The sequence below is a fragment of the Cutaneotrichosporon cavernicola genome, assembly GCF_030864355.1.
Source record: "Cutaneotrichosporon cavernicola HIS019 DNA, chromosome: 3".
Lineage (NCBI taxonomy): Eukaryota > Fungi > Basidiomycota > Tremellomycetes > Trichosporonales > Trichosporonaceae > Cutaneotrichosporon > Cutaneotrichosporon cavernicola.
In genome coordinates, this window is record NC_083395.1 from 190,558 (window position 1) to 204,671 (window position 14,114).

The 14,114-nt window shown below is 58.7% G+C and overlaps 7 protein-coding genes across 7 annotated transcripts; 6 read left to right on the forward strand and 1 right to left on the reverse strand.

Annotated features, from left to right (window-relative positions):
* Positions 1–266: 266 nt before the first annotated feature.
* On the forward strand, positions 267–955 carry CcaverHIS019_0300690 (uncharacterized protein; the record flags this gene model as incomplete). The annotated part of the gene is made up of 4 exons (XM_060598475.1): positions 267–424; positions 456–561; positions 632–831; positions 862–955. The coding sequence occupies 4 exons, from the start codon at positions 267–269 to the stop codon at positions 953–955; spliced, it is 558 nt and encodes a 185-aa protein (XP_060455265.1).
* A 354-nt stretch (positions 956–1,309) lies between these two features.
* CcaverHIS019_0300700 (uncharacterized protein) lies at positions 1,310–2,658 on the reverse strand (the record flags this gene model as incomplete). Its single annotated transcript, XM_060598476.1, has 3 exons — positions 1,310–1,426; positions 1,489–2,432; positions 2,466–2,658. 3 exons carry the CDS (start codon positions 2,656–2,658, stop codon positions 1,310–1,312), a joined length of 1,254 nt encoding a protein of 417 aa, XP_060455266.1.
* Positions 2,659–3,732: 1,074 nt separating this feature from the next.
* On the forward strand, positions 3,733–5,347 carry CcaverHIS019_0300710 (uncharacterized protein; the record flags this gene model as incomplete). Its single annotated transcript, XM_060598477.1, has 2 exons — positions 3,733–4,147; positions 4,188–5,347. The coding sequence occupies 2 exons, from the start codon at positions 3,733–3,735 to the stop codon at positions 5,345–5,347; spliced, it is 1,575 nt and encodes a 524-aa protein (XP_060455267.1).
* A 711-nt stretch (positions 5,348–6,058) lies between these two features.
* Positions 6,059–7,324, forward strand: CcaverHIS019_0300720 (uncharacterized protein; the record flags this gene model as incomplete). The annotated part of the gene is made up of 1 exon (XM_060598479.1): positions 6,059–7,324. The coding sequence occupies one exon, from the start codon at positions 6,059–6,061 to the stop codon at positions 7,322–7,324; it is 1,266 nt and encodes a 421-aa protein (XP_060455268.1).
* Positions 7,325–7,696: 372 nt separating this feature from the next.
* On the forward strand, positions 7,697–8,704 carry CcaverHIS019_0300730 (uncharacterized protein; the record flags this gene model as incomplete). Its single annotated transcript, XM_060598480.1, has 1 exon — positions 7,697–8,704. One exon carries the CDS (start codon positions 7,697–7,699, stop codon positions 8,702–8,704), a length of 1,008 nt encoding a protein of 335 aa, XP_060455269.1.
* Positions 8,705–10,941: 2,237 nt separating this feature from the next.
* CcaverHIS019_0300740 (uncharacterized protein) lies at positions 10,942–12,979 on the forward strand (the record flags this gene model as incomplete). Its single annotated transcript, XM_060598481.1, has 12 exons — positions 10,942–11,134; positions 11,208–11,247; positions 11,323–11,365; positions 11,402–11,511; positions 11,572–11,700; positions 11,799–11,964; positions 12,015–12,153; positions 12,207–12,296; positions 12,334–12,355; positions 12,388–12,482; positions 12,548–12,804; positions 12,848–12,979. 12 exons carry the CDS (start codon positions 10,942–10,944, stop codon positions 12,977–12,979), a joined length of 1,416 nt encoding a protein of 471 aa, XP_060455270.1.
* A 213-nt stretch (positions 12,980–13,192) lies between these two features.
* On the forward strand, positions 13,193–14,014 carry CcaverHIS019_0300750 (uncharacterized protein; the record flags this gene model as incomplete). The annotated part of the gene is made up of 1 exon (XM_060598482.1): positions 13,193–14,014. One exon carries the CDS (start codon positions 13,193–13,195, stop codon positions 14,012–14,014), a length of 822 nt encoding a protein of 273 aa, XP_060455271.1.
* Between the last annotated feature and the right edge of the window lie 100 nt (positions 14,015–14,114).

The following is a 14,114-nucleotide window of genomic DNA, read 5'->3' on the forward strand; positions in this document are numbered from 1 at the left end:
CCAACCGTAGAGGCGTTAAGACAAGACTGGGCGCCTGGACCTCTGGAACACGTAGAGGGATATCAAGGGGGATCTGTTCCTTCTCTATCTTCTAACATGTCCCAAAGGAAGGTATGGTGCGTCTGTCGTGTCCAGACTACGCCATCTTTGCAATTCTTTTTCTTCTTCTCTACCTCCTCATCTCCAACTCTTCCCCCCTCTCTCTTCCCTTTCATCCCTCATCCCTCAGCAGGCGCACACGACCCACCTGCCTCCCAGAAAAACCAATGTATATCCTCGCCTTCCTCCTCGTCTCGTGTGTCCTCGCACAACGGCCCAGCCAAGCCGCCTCAACGGGGATTGGAGCACCCAAATCCGATACGCAGACACTCACGACCACGGTCACCGTCACCCAGGTTGTGATGGCTTCCTTGTCGAGCGAGAGGTAACCCTTTCCCGTACATCACTAACCCCAGCTCATCAAGCTCCGGAATCTCATTCGGGAGCCCGGAGCGTACGTCTTGCACGGGCAAGTTGACACCAGCTTTCGAGTCGCAGAGGGGCGATATCATCGGCGGTGTGGTGAGTCCCCTTCCTCCTCTGCATCTTCTGTACACCTCCCCCACCCACGCCCCGAGCCCCCTTGACGCAGATTGGCTCGGTCGTTGCAATCCACCTCTTTGCCGCCGCTGTATGGTTCTTCTTGTACCAGCGGCGGAAGGCTCGCCTTTCCAAGGCGCACAAGACTCAAGTCGATATCGAACTCAACACCCTGCCGATCGAACCCCCTCCTGTCGTCCCCTCGGCAGGTCCAAGTGTTCCCGCCCGCAAGATTGTGTTCAAGCCCTTCCCGTGAGTCATTTCCGAGCCCCCTGATCTCAGCCCCAAGAGCAGCGGGTCGCACACCATCAGCTCGTCAAGTACACTCGTAGCCCCGCCCAAGTCGCGGAGAATTCCCCGTGCGGACGTCGAGTAGGTCGGTGGTGCGAGTCGATGCCGACGGAGTAACCTGTTGTTTGGGAGCCTGGACGAGGTGTAGTTGCTTGCTTGTCATTTGGATATTGTGTGGCTGGCCACCTGTTGGTAGACGGCGGACGTGTTCTGCTGTCGCGATGTATTGTGTAGTTGTCTCGGCGTTGGGCGAGTCTGTCATCATCGTTAGTAGATGTCGAGAAGAAGAGCGGCAAGCCTCGACTCGGTGGCTATTAGCCTTTTTACATTCGTGTTCGTTCACCTTGCCTGCCTACCGCATCCTCTCACCACTCGCTGATGCACATGACCTGCCCAGAGCCAAGACAATGCATGTACCTTCCGTACCAACCTACCAACATCACAACCGCGCCTCATCGACTCCCTCGACGGCATCGTACACGGTCCGCTCGTAGGACGAGTACACGTCCGACCAGATTGTCTCGTAGTCGTTCATCAGCTGGGTGACGCAGAGGCCCTGGAGTTAGCGCTGGTTCCTCCTCCCACTCTTCCCTCCCACCCAACCCTCCACCAACTCACAATCAACCCCGAAGCCGGATCGATCCAATACTCGCTCCTCGCCGCGCCAAACCAAAAGCCACTCCCCGCCTTGCGGCCGTTAACGCTGTTGGCAAGATTCAAACACAGGCCTGGCGAATACCCCACAGCCCTCCCACTTGTGTACTGTTCCTCGGGGTATCCGCGGAACTTGAGGAACGCGCCGAGGGCCTTGTGGCAATCCCGCTCCTCCTGGTCGGGCGGCAGGGAGTCGGTGAACAGCTCGCGGAACCCGGCGCGCGAAACCAGCCCGTCTTCCTCCTTACACCGGAGCACGGCCTGTAAAAAGGTGATATATTCCCTCGCGGTCCCCAAAAGCCCACCCCCACCGGCTTGTTGCTTGATATCGGCTGGGACCATATCTTTGACGGGGCGTAGTTTTCTGGTGTGGACCAACTCGCCCTCGCGGGTGCGGGTGCACATCTGCATCAAGCGGGCCTTGATTTCGGGCGTCGGGAAGAAGGTCATGGACTTGACCCCGATCGGTTCCCAGATATGCTTGCGGAAGTACTCGTCCAGTGTGAGACCCGTAATACGCTCAAGAAGGATGCCGGCCCAGTCGATGCCTAGGCCGTACACGAAAGAACTGCCGGGCTGGATATTGAGCGGCGTGATAAACGACTCGGTTGTCGAGCCGGGGTCCTTCCATGGTACGGCCAAGTTTTCCTTCTCCCACCGCAGCTGGGCACGGTTGCCGTATGCCTGGCCGACAGTGTGGGTTAGGAGTCGGCGGAGGGTAATGGGTTCGGTGCGAGGAGTGTATTTCGGCGTGTCGCCGTCATAGCCCAGAAGAATGGGCTGGGCACAGAGGTCGGGAAGGAGGCGCTCGATAAGAGCGGGGTCGTCGTAGGAGACGAGGCCGCGTTCTTTCAGTTGAAGGCAGGCGAGGGAAGTGACTAGTTTGGTCATGCTCCACATTTCGATGACTGGGTTAGAGGGAGGCAGAACTCGGAACTCACCAGTATCCTCATTGACTTGGCCATTTTCCGGCTGATTGAGGACCTTGTCGCCAGCACAGTTGAAGTACAGCACGTCGTCCTTGCTCGCGACGCCGACAAACAGCGCGGGGGTGAGGTTGGCGGCATTGGTTTGGGCCAACCACGTATCGAGAGCGGCGCGGCCTCGGCCGTTGAGTCTGGGTGAGGGCGTCATGCGTGTAGTTGTGCTGAATCCACGAACGAGAGTGAGTGGACGGGTCAGCATGGAGAATGTCAATTGGAGAGTGCATCAGGCATCGCGGTTGACGGTTCGAGTTACCGGCCAAGACTAGTCGGGTATTGCCGACCTCGGCAAGCGGGGGACCACACGCCGCATAACTCGGCATCTCATGCCGTAAGCCACGTGGGATGGAGGCTGTTTCGATGGATGAATCCAACATGGACGAGAGACTCGAGATATGTGGTTACAAAGTCGTCGGACTGTTCACTTGCATGTAGTCATGTCATGTAGTGAGCTGTTCTGGCCCGCCTAGCTCCCAACTCATGTTGACGTCGACCCCGAGGTATTCTCCGACGTCGTGTCTACTGGGGAATGTTGGAAAACAAGCATGGCAGGCAGTCGAGACTCGGCCAACGCCGGACCGAGCCGAAACTCCCTGCCAGGTCAAATCCCCGCCCAGAGGTCAAATCTCGGGGTCCGGGAGCATGCATCCGGCCCCATATTCGCCCGTGCCTAAACCCGTGTCCTGACTGAGGGCGAATTTTGCGCGCGATTCGCCCGCCCACCCGCTGGCAAACTTTTGTTTACGATGCGACTGAGGGGAGGGAGGGCGTTGGCGCGCGTAGCGAGAATTCGCCCTCATCGAGAATTCGCCCTCCCTCACTCCGCATCGGATCTCGGTCACAATAAGGATTAGGATTACGACCACGACCAGGATAAGTGTGGTTTACGCGGAGTGAGCCGACGCCCGCATGTTGGCAGATCCGCATTGGCACATTTGTTGGCATATGTTGGTTGGCACAATGAGATTGGACCTGCGGCCTGGCCCGTGACTCGGCGCCGCTGGGAAAAGTGGCCCGCTCACTGGCATACATATATGGGTCGTGGTCGCTGGTCGCTGGGTAGCCCACCAGAAAGAATAGAGCTAGAGTGCTACTGCCTAACCATCTACCTCTCCGCACACCGTAGCTACCCCTCCTCCCTAGCTACCCTCCTCCCTAGCTACCTCCTCCCTCTCCGCACACCGTAGCCACCCCCTCCCTCTCCGCACACCGTAGCACCCCTGCAATGCACGTAGCCGCCCTCGTGATGCAGCGCGACGCTGCCGCCGAGCGCGCCGCCGAGCGCGACGCCGCGCCGCGTCCCACACTCCCCCGCGTCGACTCCGAGCTCACCTTGTACTCTCCCTCCCTCACCTCGCCTACCTGGAAAAAATCTCTCGACAAAGTCGACGAGCAACACTTTGAGCAGGCCGAGCACGCCGAGCACGCCCAACCCTCCAGCCGCGACTTTGCCCTTACCCGCACCGAAACCATCCTCTCCCAAGTCGAGACGCATCCCGGCCCTTTCCCCGATCTCCAGCTCGCCACTATTCCTACCCGCGAAGAGGAGGATACCTATGGTCCACCGCCTGATGGGGGACGCGAGGCGTGGCTGGCCGTCCTTAGTGGAGCCTTGTTGTTCTTTACCATGTTTGGGTTTGGTGAGTTCTTTGTTATATTCCCTCACCGCGCTAACCCCAGTCACCTCCTTTGGTCAACTCAAGCGTTACTACCTCAACAACCAACTCTCATCCTACTCGCAACCCACTGTAGCTTGGATCGCCACAATCCAGTCCACACTCACCTTTTTTCCATCCCTCTTCTTCGGCCGCCTCTTTGACGCCCACGGTCCCCGCCTCCTCGTAATCCTAGGAACCTCTCTCTCTTTCTCGGCTCTTATCGCCGTCGCATTCTGTAAGGAATACTACCAGTTCCTTCTCGCGCACGCTCTTTTCGGCTTTGCGACCTCGATAATCTGGGGCCCTAGTGCGAGTGTCTGTGGACACTGGTTCCTTCGGCGGCGCTCCACGGCCATTGGCATCGTGGGATGCGGTTCGGGAATCGGTGGTATCATCTACCCCATCCTCCTCAAAGGATTACTTGACCGGTTCAAGTTCCGCGACGCCATCCTCATCATCGCGGGAATGAATGGGGCGATGATGCTCCCCGCCATTTTCTGGCTCAAAGCCCGCCTCCCACCCCGCCAACCGGCGCCTTGGTCTGCCTTGGCCAAACCATGGCACTCGCGCGCATTCCTCTTTCTTGCTCTCGGAGCCGGCCTCTCCATGCTCAACATGTTCACTCCCTACTTTGATGCTCCAGTCATGGCTGCTGGAAACAACCTCTCCCCTGCCATTAGAGACTACGCCATTGCTATCCTGCAAGCTGGATCCTTCCTTGGCCGAGCTAGCAGCGGATTCATTGCGGATCGTTTCGGCGCATGGCGCGTGTACATCTTCCTCGCCCTCCTCACCAGCTCTACCCTCTTCGCGTTCTGGTGTGCAACCCCCATGCCACCGGCAGCTGCGGTTATTGGATTGGCAGGGTACGGCTTTGCCAGCGGCGCTTGGATCACGCTTGTGTCGGCTGTGACTGCAGCCATTGCGCCTCCAGAGGAATTGGGCACGTGGATCGGCGTGCTCTGGACCGCTATTTCTCCCCCCATCCTCGCGGGCCCCGTCATCAGTGGCGTCCTCATTGAGAAGGCTGGGGGTGCGTTCACGTACGCGGGAGTGTTTTGCGGCGCAACGTATCTGGTCGGGACGGGGATTACCTCTCTCCACTTTGTGTTTGGGGGCCGGAAAAAGGGGGAGGATGTGGAGAACGACAAGCCCGAGGTGATGCATGGGGAGGAGAAGTGAGGTGTCATTAGCATAGCATAGGTAGCGTAGCATAGCATAGCATAGCATAGCATTGTAGTCATAGTTCTGGATGCAGGTGGAGATGAGCATGTCGTGGTTCAAGATGGAGAAGAGTTGGAAGAATGAAGATTACATCTCATCTCTTGGCATTCGGATGCTCTCAGGGACACGCTCAGGGTCAGATTGACAACACCGACCGATCGGCCTACTCCGACGCCGGAACAGAGAGTGAGCGCTCAAAATAACGATAATCAAGCAGAACTGCTTGTCCAGATTTGACGGATTGGATCAACACCTGGTGCTAGTGGATGGCGGATATCCTACTGGTGCTCGAGTTGTGGATGCTGTGCTGTTGCTGTTGATGTCGCAGGTGGCGCTCTGTCTGTTCACGTGTCGACCGCTCCTGTGCACAGTGCACAGATCATCCGAATTAACGTCAACTCAACTTGAACCATTCTATCGGTATCAGCCAGGACAGACCGTCTGGAACTGGAACGCGCTTCAGGACGCGTCCCCAAATAGGTGGGCTGTATCTCGAACGCTCGAACGCGTTCACGAATGGCACTGGTAGCTGCGCTTCATACAAGGGCCTAACAAACGCGGGGCCCATGTGGGGCCTAATTCCGAATCGAGTGGCCACCTGACCTTCATGCCAGATCCAACTTGCATCGCTACCTTCATCGTTATCTTCCTCTCCACCACTCACTCATCATGAACGACAACGACAACAACGACGACGTCTACAACGACGACACATTCTACCGCTCACAACGCGCCCTATCTAGCGACTATACCATGCGCCCAGCCCATGTTGCGTTTTGGTGTTCTCGGAGACAGGGGCTCATCACCCCGCCTACGACGCCACCGGGGTGTATGATGGATCTGGTGGATGTGGATGACATGGACGATATGGACGTCGACCCTCCTGTCACCTCGTCTACCACCTTGCTTGCCACCCACAACCTCTCCACATCCCACCCCCCATCCCACCCCACATCCCACCCCACATCCCACCCACCCACAATCCCCGCAGACGCCTACCCACACATCGTCGACGCAATCTTGGCATATGCGCCTCACGACGCGCTCGCGACCTTGCGTACAGTCTGCCGGTCATGGCGGGATCGCGCCGACGCCCGCCTCCTCACCCACGTCATCCTGCAGGACAACTACGTCCCAGCCCTACCGGCAGGCGGGCCGATCCGTACCAACTGGTTCACTTTCCCCGTCCACACCCTCGACCTCGTCGACCTCGATCTCGCATCCCCACGCCCCCTTCCGCCCAAAGTACATATTCTACGTGTCCGCAACATTGCACGCTGGAGCACCCTCTCCCTCCCACGCTCCAACACACTCGTCATCAAAGGCCTCATCTCTGACGGTGGCTTCGGACCAACCTTGCAGACCTGGGCCCCATACTTGTCACGCACGACCCGCCTCGTTGTACACTACAACCCCAAAGAGCCAGAGTTGGGCGCATGGGGTATCATTGGCGGTTCCATCCGCCAAAGCCTCGGCCTGTCCTCCCTGTCCTCCTTTTCGCTGCAAGAAATCGTATTCGTATTCACCGATGCGGCCGACGCGATCGAGTTGTCCTTCCTAGGACCGCTGATCATGCTCTGCCTGCAGTTGGGATGGCACGCTGGCAAGCCAGCCCAAGTGCGGATGACCCTGGTCAACGTTTTGCCGCGGTTGGCCGCTGGCGTCGAGGCGGGTGAGACATTGACTGGCGAGACCGAGGACGTGCATGCCCTCTTCCTCCGAGCTGCGGGGTTCGGATCCGCCCCAGATGACCAACTCAAACGCGACTTTGGGCATTACTTTGACTTTGTGACGTTTGACCAGTACCGCCAGCGACTGGGAGATGAGCAGTTTGAGCTTGAGATGGGCATGCCGCGCCGAGTTGGGCCGCCGCAACTCCTCCAGCCTATCCCGCCCCGCGACGAAAAGATGGTCCGGTTTACACGCATACAGTAATGACGAGTGACGCATGTATATGATGACATGATGACTGCGTTGCGGCGTCCGAGTGGCAAGGACACAGTCCGAGCGCCGCGTCATTTGGGCGCGGTGCCGAATCGAGAATGACAGAGTTTGCCACCGTTTTAGTTTACTGTAGTAGTTCCATTCCACGATCGAAGAGTTGACAACTTCAAGGTCGGTGCGTGCGTTGACGCGGTAACAAGTGCCCACCTCTCTCTCTCTCGTTCGGCTACAAAGTATCAAGTCAGCCGCGTGCACGAGCCTCACGCCTTCACCTTAACATACCTCTTCCCCACCCCATCATTGTCAACACCCTCTCTCCCTCTCTCCTCTTGATCCCCCACCTTGTCCACCTTGACCATGACAATGACGCCGACAGCCCCTCTCCCAGCCGAATCCTTCCCACACCTCATAGACGACGCCGACAGCCCTCTCCCAGCCGAATCCTTCCCACACCTCATAGACGACATCTTCGCCCTCGCACCCCCTCACTCCCTCCTCTCCCTCCGGTCTACCAACACGACCTTCCGCGCCCGCGCCGACGCCCTCATAGTCTCCCACCTGCGCTTCGATGGCTCCTCATTCTCTATCCCCACCCCATCCAAGGACAAGAACCTCCGAATCCCGGTCTCCGACTTTCTCTCCTCGCCGCTAACCAACGCCGTCCGCGTCCTCGACATATCGCCCCTTCCCCCTGGTCAACCCGTCCAACCCTCTCTCCTCGCCCCAGCCGCTCGGTTTAGGAGCCTCCAAACCGCCCGTGTCTCTCGCGTCTTGGACTACTGGGAGCACGGCCTATTCGAAGTGGACACTCTGGTGTTGCCGCATGGAGGGTTGAGAGCAGGACACTTTGACCTGCTGAGGAAGCAAGTCAGGAAGCGGATCGTGGCGCATGTTCCGCAGGTTTGGCCGGAGAGGCTGTTCGGGGATTTAGGGACGATTCTCAAGTTTGGTCGAGCGAGCGAGCTGGTGCTCATCTTTGCCGACTCTGCGGTGGGTGGCGGTGGGTTGGAGGAGCAGGAGCAAGAAGGGGAGGGAGCGGGGACCGCCCTCGGCCTCGCGGCCGCCCGAGGATTCGGCAGCGACACAACCACATCCGACCCCCTGGCCTCGCTCGACGCTGCGTGGCCCCACCTTTGTGGCCGCCTGCACATTGATATCGTCAACTCTGGTCGATCGCGGCGTGATTGGGATGACGAGGGCACGTCACGGCGGGCGACAGAGTGGCGACTCTGGCGCCGCTTCGAGAGCAAATACCCCGATTGGGGCAAGGAGGAGATGATCGCGGCCGCGCGAGAGAGGATTAGGTTCCTCTCTCTCGCCGAGTATAAGAACGAGGTTGGGGCGGCGTTCGATACCGAAATGTGTTTTTAGGCGGGAGAGTGGGGGTGGAACCAAACAGACGGAGCAACGTCGATCCGACCACCACAAGACGGCTCTCATCATCAATATCACGATACAAACGTACAATAGACTGTGTAGCTGTAGTTGTGGATCTCACTGTATAGATTCATTGCTGCCATGATGGGGCAGCGAGCATAAATGCCGTTTTTCAAGGTCTGGCTACCACCACTCCCACCACTCTCACCACTCTCACCACTCTCACTACTCTCACCAGATCACACTGAACATCATGTACATCGACGACCTCGCCGCCGCCTTCAAGGCGCCTTGGACGACAACCCCCCCGCCATCACCATTACGCCTCCGAGTAGTAGTACCCTTACATCAAAGTCATGTGGCCTGGCCAGATCACGCGGCGCTCATTGTCTCGAGTGGGCGTAGACGGCTGGGTGATAGTACGGGAGATCTTGGGGCAGTGCCGAGCTGAGATCCCAGTGCCGAGCTGAGATCCCAAGTCAAAAGAGACATTCTTTTCATGCAATCCAGTCTGGCATTCACATCTTGCTTGTCTGTCGCCACTCGGTGTCGTCGCCACTCGGCCTCGGATTCCACAACCAACACCAACCCCACCACCAACCCCAACCCCACCCCCAACCCCACCGCCAACCCCACCGCCACCACCACCGATGGCAACCATCCGGCCTCCCCCGCCAGACGGGCGGGCGAGAACACCCAGTCCTCCGCCCTCCCCCCCTCGCACGGCGCTCGACCACATAGGCTTCCCCCATATCATGGACGCCATCGTCCCACACTTGGAATACTCTACACTCTTGGCTTTCCGCGCCGCCTCGACGGCATGGCGGATGCGTATCGACACCATCCTCCATGATCACGTCACTGTCAGTGCGGAGGATTCGATTCCAACAACAACTTGGGGCGGTCGCCGTTACAGGTTGCCGTTCCATGGAGGGTATGCGGCCGAGGTGAGGCTGTTTGATCTCGTGCGCTTTTGGCCAAGGCTCACGCCGCCTACGTCTCCGGTGGCGGTGGCGTCTATCAACCCAAACCCCAACCCCATTCCCATCACCACGACCAACTCCAGCTCCCCTACCAACTCCAACTCCAACCCCAACCCCAACCCCAACTCCAACCCCAACCCCAACCCCAACCCCACCCCAACCACCGCCCCCCCGCCCCGCTCCCTCCCCGCCCTCCCACCCTCCCCACCCCTCCCCACCGTCGTCCAAATACTCCGCATAACATGCGGCTTCGACTGGACCCGTCTCGCCCCTCTCCTTCCCCCCTTCTCCACCCTACTCCTCGGCGTCAGGCTCCCCCAAATGGAACCCTCAACCTACAGTCCCTTAACCCCTCGCGACCTAACCGACTCGGCAGCATGCATCTCCCTCCTCTCCTGCTCTCCTCGGACCATAATCACCATCTCCTCACTAGAAAATGCCACCCCGTACGCCCTCGCCGACTGTCTCCGGTCTTCCCAAGTAGTCCTGCTCGCCGGACGGCGCGGCCTCGACTACAGAGAAGCGGGGCTCCTCTATTGTCTCCTTGGGGCTATCGTGTTGAACGGAGGCGACGACACTAGGGTTTCGCTAGTGCGGGTTCTTAACCGCACGGAGGGGAAGGGAGAAGATGAGTTTTGGGAGAAGGGGATGATTTATTTCCATTTTACGGGAGATATGTTCGGCACGACCACACAGGAGGTGATGGACAAGATGCAGAGGTGTATCGAGTTTCTTAGTATCGACGAGTATATGTCGAGGGATAAGGAGGAGGCGGTTCTTGCGCAGTGGATGTAGGCAGATGGTATATATGCTGCTATGCACAGTAATTGACCTGATTGCAGCTACATTCTGGTTAGTTTGCAGCTGAACATTCAACAGGATGGCTGTAAAGTACAAAGCGAGTGTTTTGACATTTGGCCACTGAGCCGGCATGGGCCGATGGATGCCGAGCTCCGCGTTCCGAGACGTGACTCGACGACCCAACGCTTCCCCTCATCTGACATCTGACGAGCTTGATGCATGTCGCGGACCGGGCGTAGACGCTGCAAGCAAGCGAGCAATGCTATACCCAAGCTTGAGTCGATAAACGAGTCAGTCGACGCGTGACGCGGGGCGGGACGCGGGGGGAAGATACTCACCTCGCCCACCTGGCGACGTCACCATCGCCCACTTGAATTCCGCTCTTAACCTTGCCCTCATCTCTTCATCCCTTCCCTCTTCCCTCTTCATTCTCCCAACCCCGCCTCCATGTCCGATCCCACAGCGTCCCTCGCCGCCCTATCCCTCTCCGGACCAGGCGGCAAAGTCGTCGTCAACACCGCCGTCGTGGGCGAGTGGGAAGACGCGAAAGCCGCGTATACTGGCCCGAAACTCAGTCGGCGGATGTGGGAGAATGAGAACCATGCCAAGATGGAGGGACTTGACTATGTGTTCCGGACCAGTGAGTCGAGTGCGGGCCGAAAGTCGCGACCTCCTCGACTGGACCACCATGACTAAGACTCTGCTGACGCCAGCGTACGATGACGAGGCGAATCCTACCGGCATGATCAACTTGTGCGTAGTCCCAGTCTCCCTCCTGCTTCTCTACGTTGCCTATCTCTCCACCCGTGTCCCCCCCGCTAACCCCAGGGGCATGGCCGAGAACACGATGCTCACAAAGGACTACCTCGAGGTGAGGAGCTATAGAATGACGTCGAGCTGACGACAGTACTACGGCAAGGTGTTCTCAAAGGCCCTCCGACCCAACGACTTCACGTACGGCACCCAGGGGAGCGCGAGCAAGCGCTTCCACAAGGCCGTGGCTGACATGTGGAACGAGTGAGTGAATCTGGGGGGGCGTCTCTCTCAGCTGTCAAGAGGACCAGCAGCTGACTGCAGGAACTTTTCCCCGCTCACGCCGGTGCAGCCGGACGACATTGCGACGGCTCCAGGAGCGACGGGCGCTCTGGACCAGCTGTTCAACGTGCTCGCGGACTCTGGTGATGCTGTTCTGATTGCCGCTCCTCAGTGAGTTTTGTCGACGACACGGCGTTTTGTCGACGACACGGGATCTGCTATGGAGTCGACATAGATAGCAGATATCTCTCCCACCCCGCTCACACCAGCTACAATGGCTTTGACGCAAACATGGTTGTGCGCTCGGGCGCGCAGATCGTGAACGTGTATGGCCCTCCACCAGAGATTGCCTTCACGACACCCGGCGCCGAGATCGCGGCGTTCGAGAAGGCCATGGAAGACTGCAAGGCCAAGGGTATCAACGTCCGCGCGATTGTGAGTTGCACGGGCTCAGCTAACTGGCCCCAAAGATCAACTGACACCAGCTCCTCTGCTCGCCACAGAACCCGTGGGGCCGCACGTACTCGAAGGAGGTGCTGCTCGACTACGCGCTCTTCGCCGAGAAGCATGACATCCATCTCATCGCGGATGAGATCTACGCCCTGAGCGTGTGGGACAACCCCAGTGCGTAGTTGGGTATCAGCCTGGGCGCGCTTAGAACACAAGCTGACAAGCAGAGATTCCCAACTCGCCGCCCTTCATCTCGATGTTGTCGCTCGATGTCGAGAAGGAAACCGGCAACAAGTTTGACAAGTCGAGATTGCACAGTGAGCCAGCTCGGGGGTTTACGCAGCTGACAATCAGTCGTCTACAGCTTCAGCAAGGAGTGAGCTTGTTTCTGACCCGTGCTGACCGCAGCTTTGGGTGCAACGGGTTCCGCCTCGGTGTGATCATCAGCCAGCACAACCCGCTTGTCATCCGCGGATTGCTGCACATCAGCTTTGTGGCCAAGCGTGAGTCGGGATCCCACCCAATCACCTGACATTTGTTTCTGCATTGTCGCTGACACCAACACCAGTCGGCTCTATCGGCGACGCGCTCATTTCCCACCTGATCAATGACAAGCCGGTCTTCAAGGCACTCGTGGCCAAGAACATTCAAGCTCTGCGTGACTCGTCCGAGACGATGGCGGCGTTCTGCGAGAAGCAGGGCTGGAAGCCGGTCCCTGTCAACTCTGGCCACTTCATGATGGTCGACGCGAGCAACCTCGGATTCAAGGACATGGAAGAGGAAAGGGACTTTGGGCGGCTCTGCGTCGAGTTTGGCGTTGGAGTGGTGAGTACAGCTTTGTTCTTTAGGGCTGGTCAACTGACGCCAGGGGCTCGGGCAGTCGTACCATGCCCTCACGCCAGGGTGGTTGCGCCTCACGCACACGTACGAGCCGGAGAGGTTGAACCTCGCGCTGTCAAGGCTGGGCAAGGCGGTCGAGGCGTGGCGCTCGCGGGCGTAGGGAGTTCGGGGACTGTAGGGTTGCGTTTTGCGACCATGGATTATATGCATGCCGCATCCAAGCATCCAACCAGACGCGCAGACGCATGTGATTTTTTTCAATGTATGACGCGCGTTTCCGGTTGCTGGCCAAGACTTAAGCGAAGCAGAGCATAAATGCCTTCATCTTCGTCATCTTCACATCTTGGCATCTCCTCGCACTCATCCTCTCACCATGACTGACGAAATGATCCTCTACGACATTGCGATGGCCCAACCCCGCACACGCAACGTCTGCTCCCCCAACCCATGGAAGGCGCGCCTGGCACTGAATCTCAAATCAGCGCACTACCGGACAATCTGGGTCCCCCTCCCCTCCATCTCAAGGGTGCGCAAGAGCCTCAACCTCGCCGCCGGACGCAAGTTCAACGACGGGACCGACTTCTACACCCTGCCTATTCTCAAGGACGACGCCCTCTATGGCGACTCGTACGACATTGCGCTCCACCTCGCCTCTCTTCATGGACCTGACCTCTTTCCCGACCTGGGCCTGGACTTTAAGCTCGACAGCAGCGTCCCCCTCCTCGTCCCCCTAACCGACGTCTCTGACCGCCCTCATCCGGCCTATGCGAAATTCAACATGGCCGTCGACGCAGCCTTCACGGCCCACACGGGCCTCTCGGCCTTCGGCTTCCCCTTCGACCCCAGTACGCGAGAGGCGACACAGGCCGAGTTCGTCCGCCGCGCATCGCCCTACGTCACGAGTTGGCAGGGCTTTGAGCTGGCCGGCGAAGCGCGGGCCAAGACTCTGAAAAGCCTCGAGAAGACATTGGGCCCGTTGTCCGGGTTATATGCAACAACCGACGGCCCGTTCCTGGGAGACGCGGCCAGTTACGCCGACTGTATCGTCACGGCATGGCTGGCCATGTTGGCAGTCACACTGCCAAGCGAGGAGTGGGCCGCAGTCAGGCGATGGCATGGCGGATGCTTTGGGAGGTTGTTTGATGCAATGGAGCCGTGGCGGGCCGTTGATGAGGGCACGGACTGGGTCGCATAGAGCGTAGAGAGCGATACAATCATGCCCCGACTGCGTTGTGCAGAATAAGACGTGAATGGGGCTGGAGTGCGTAAACCATCGTGGTTTGATTTGGCCACCG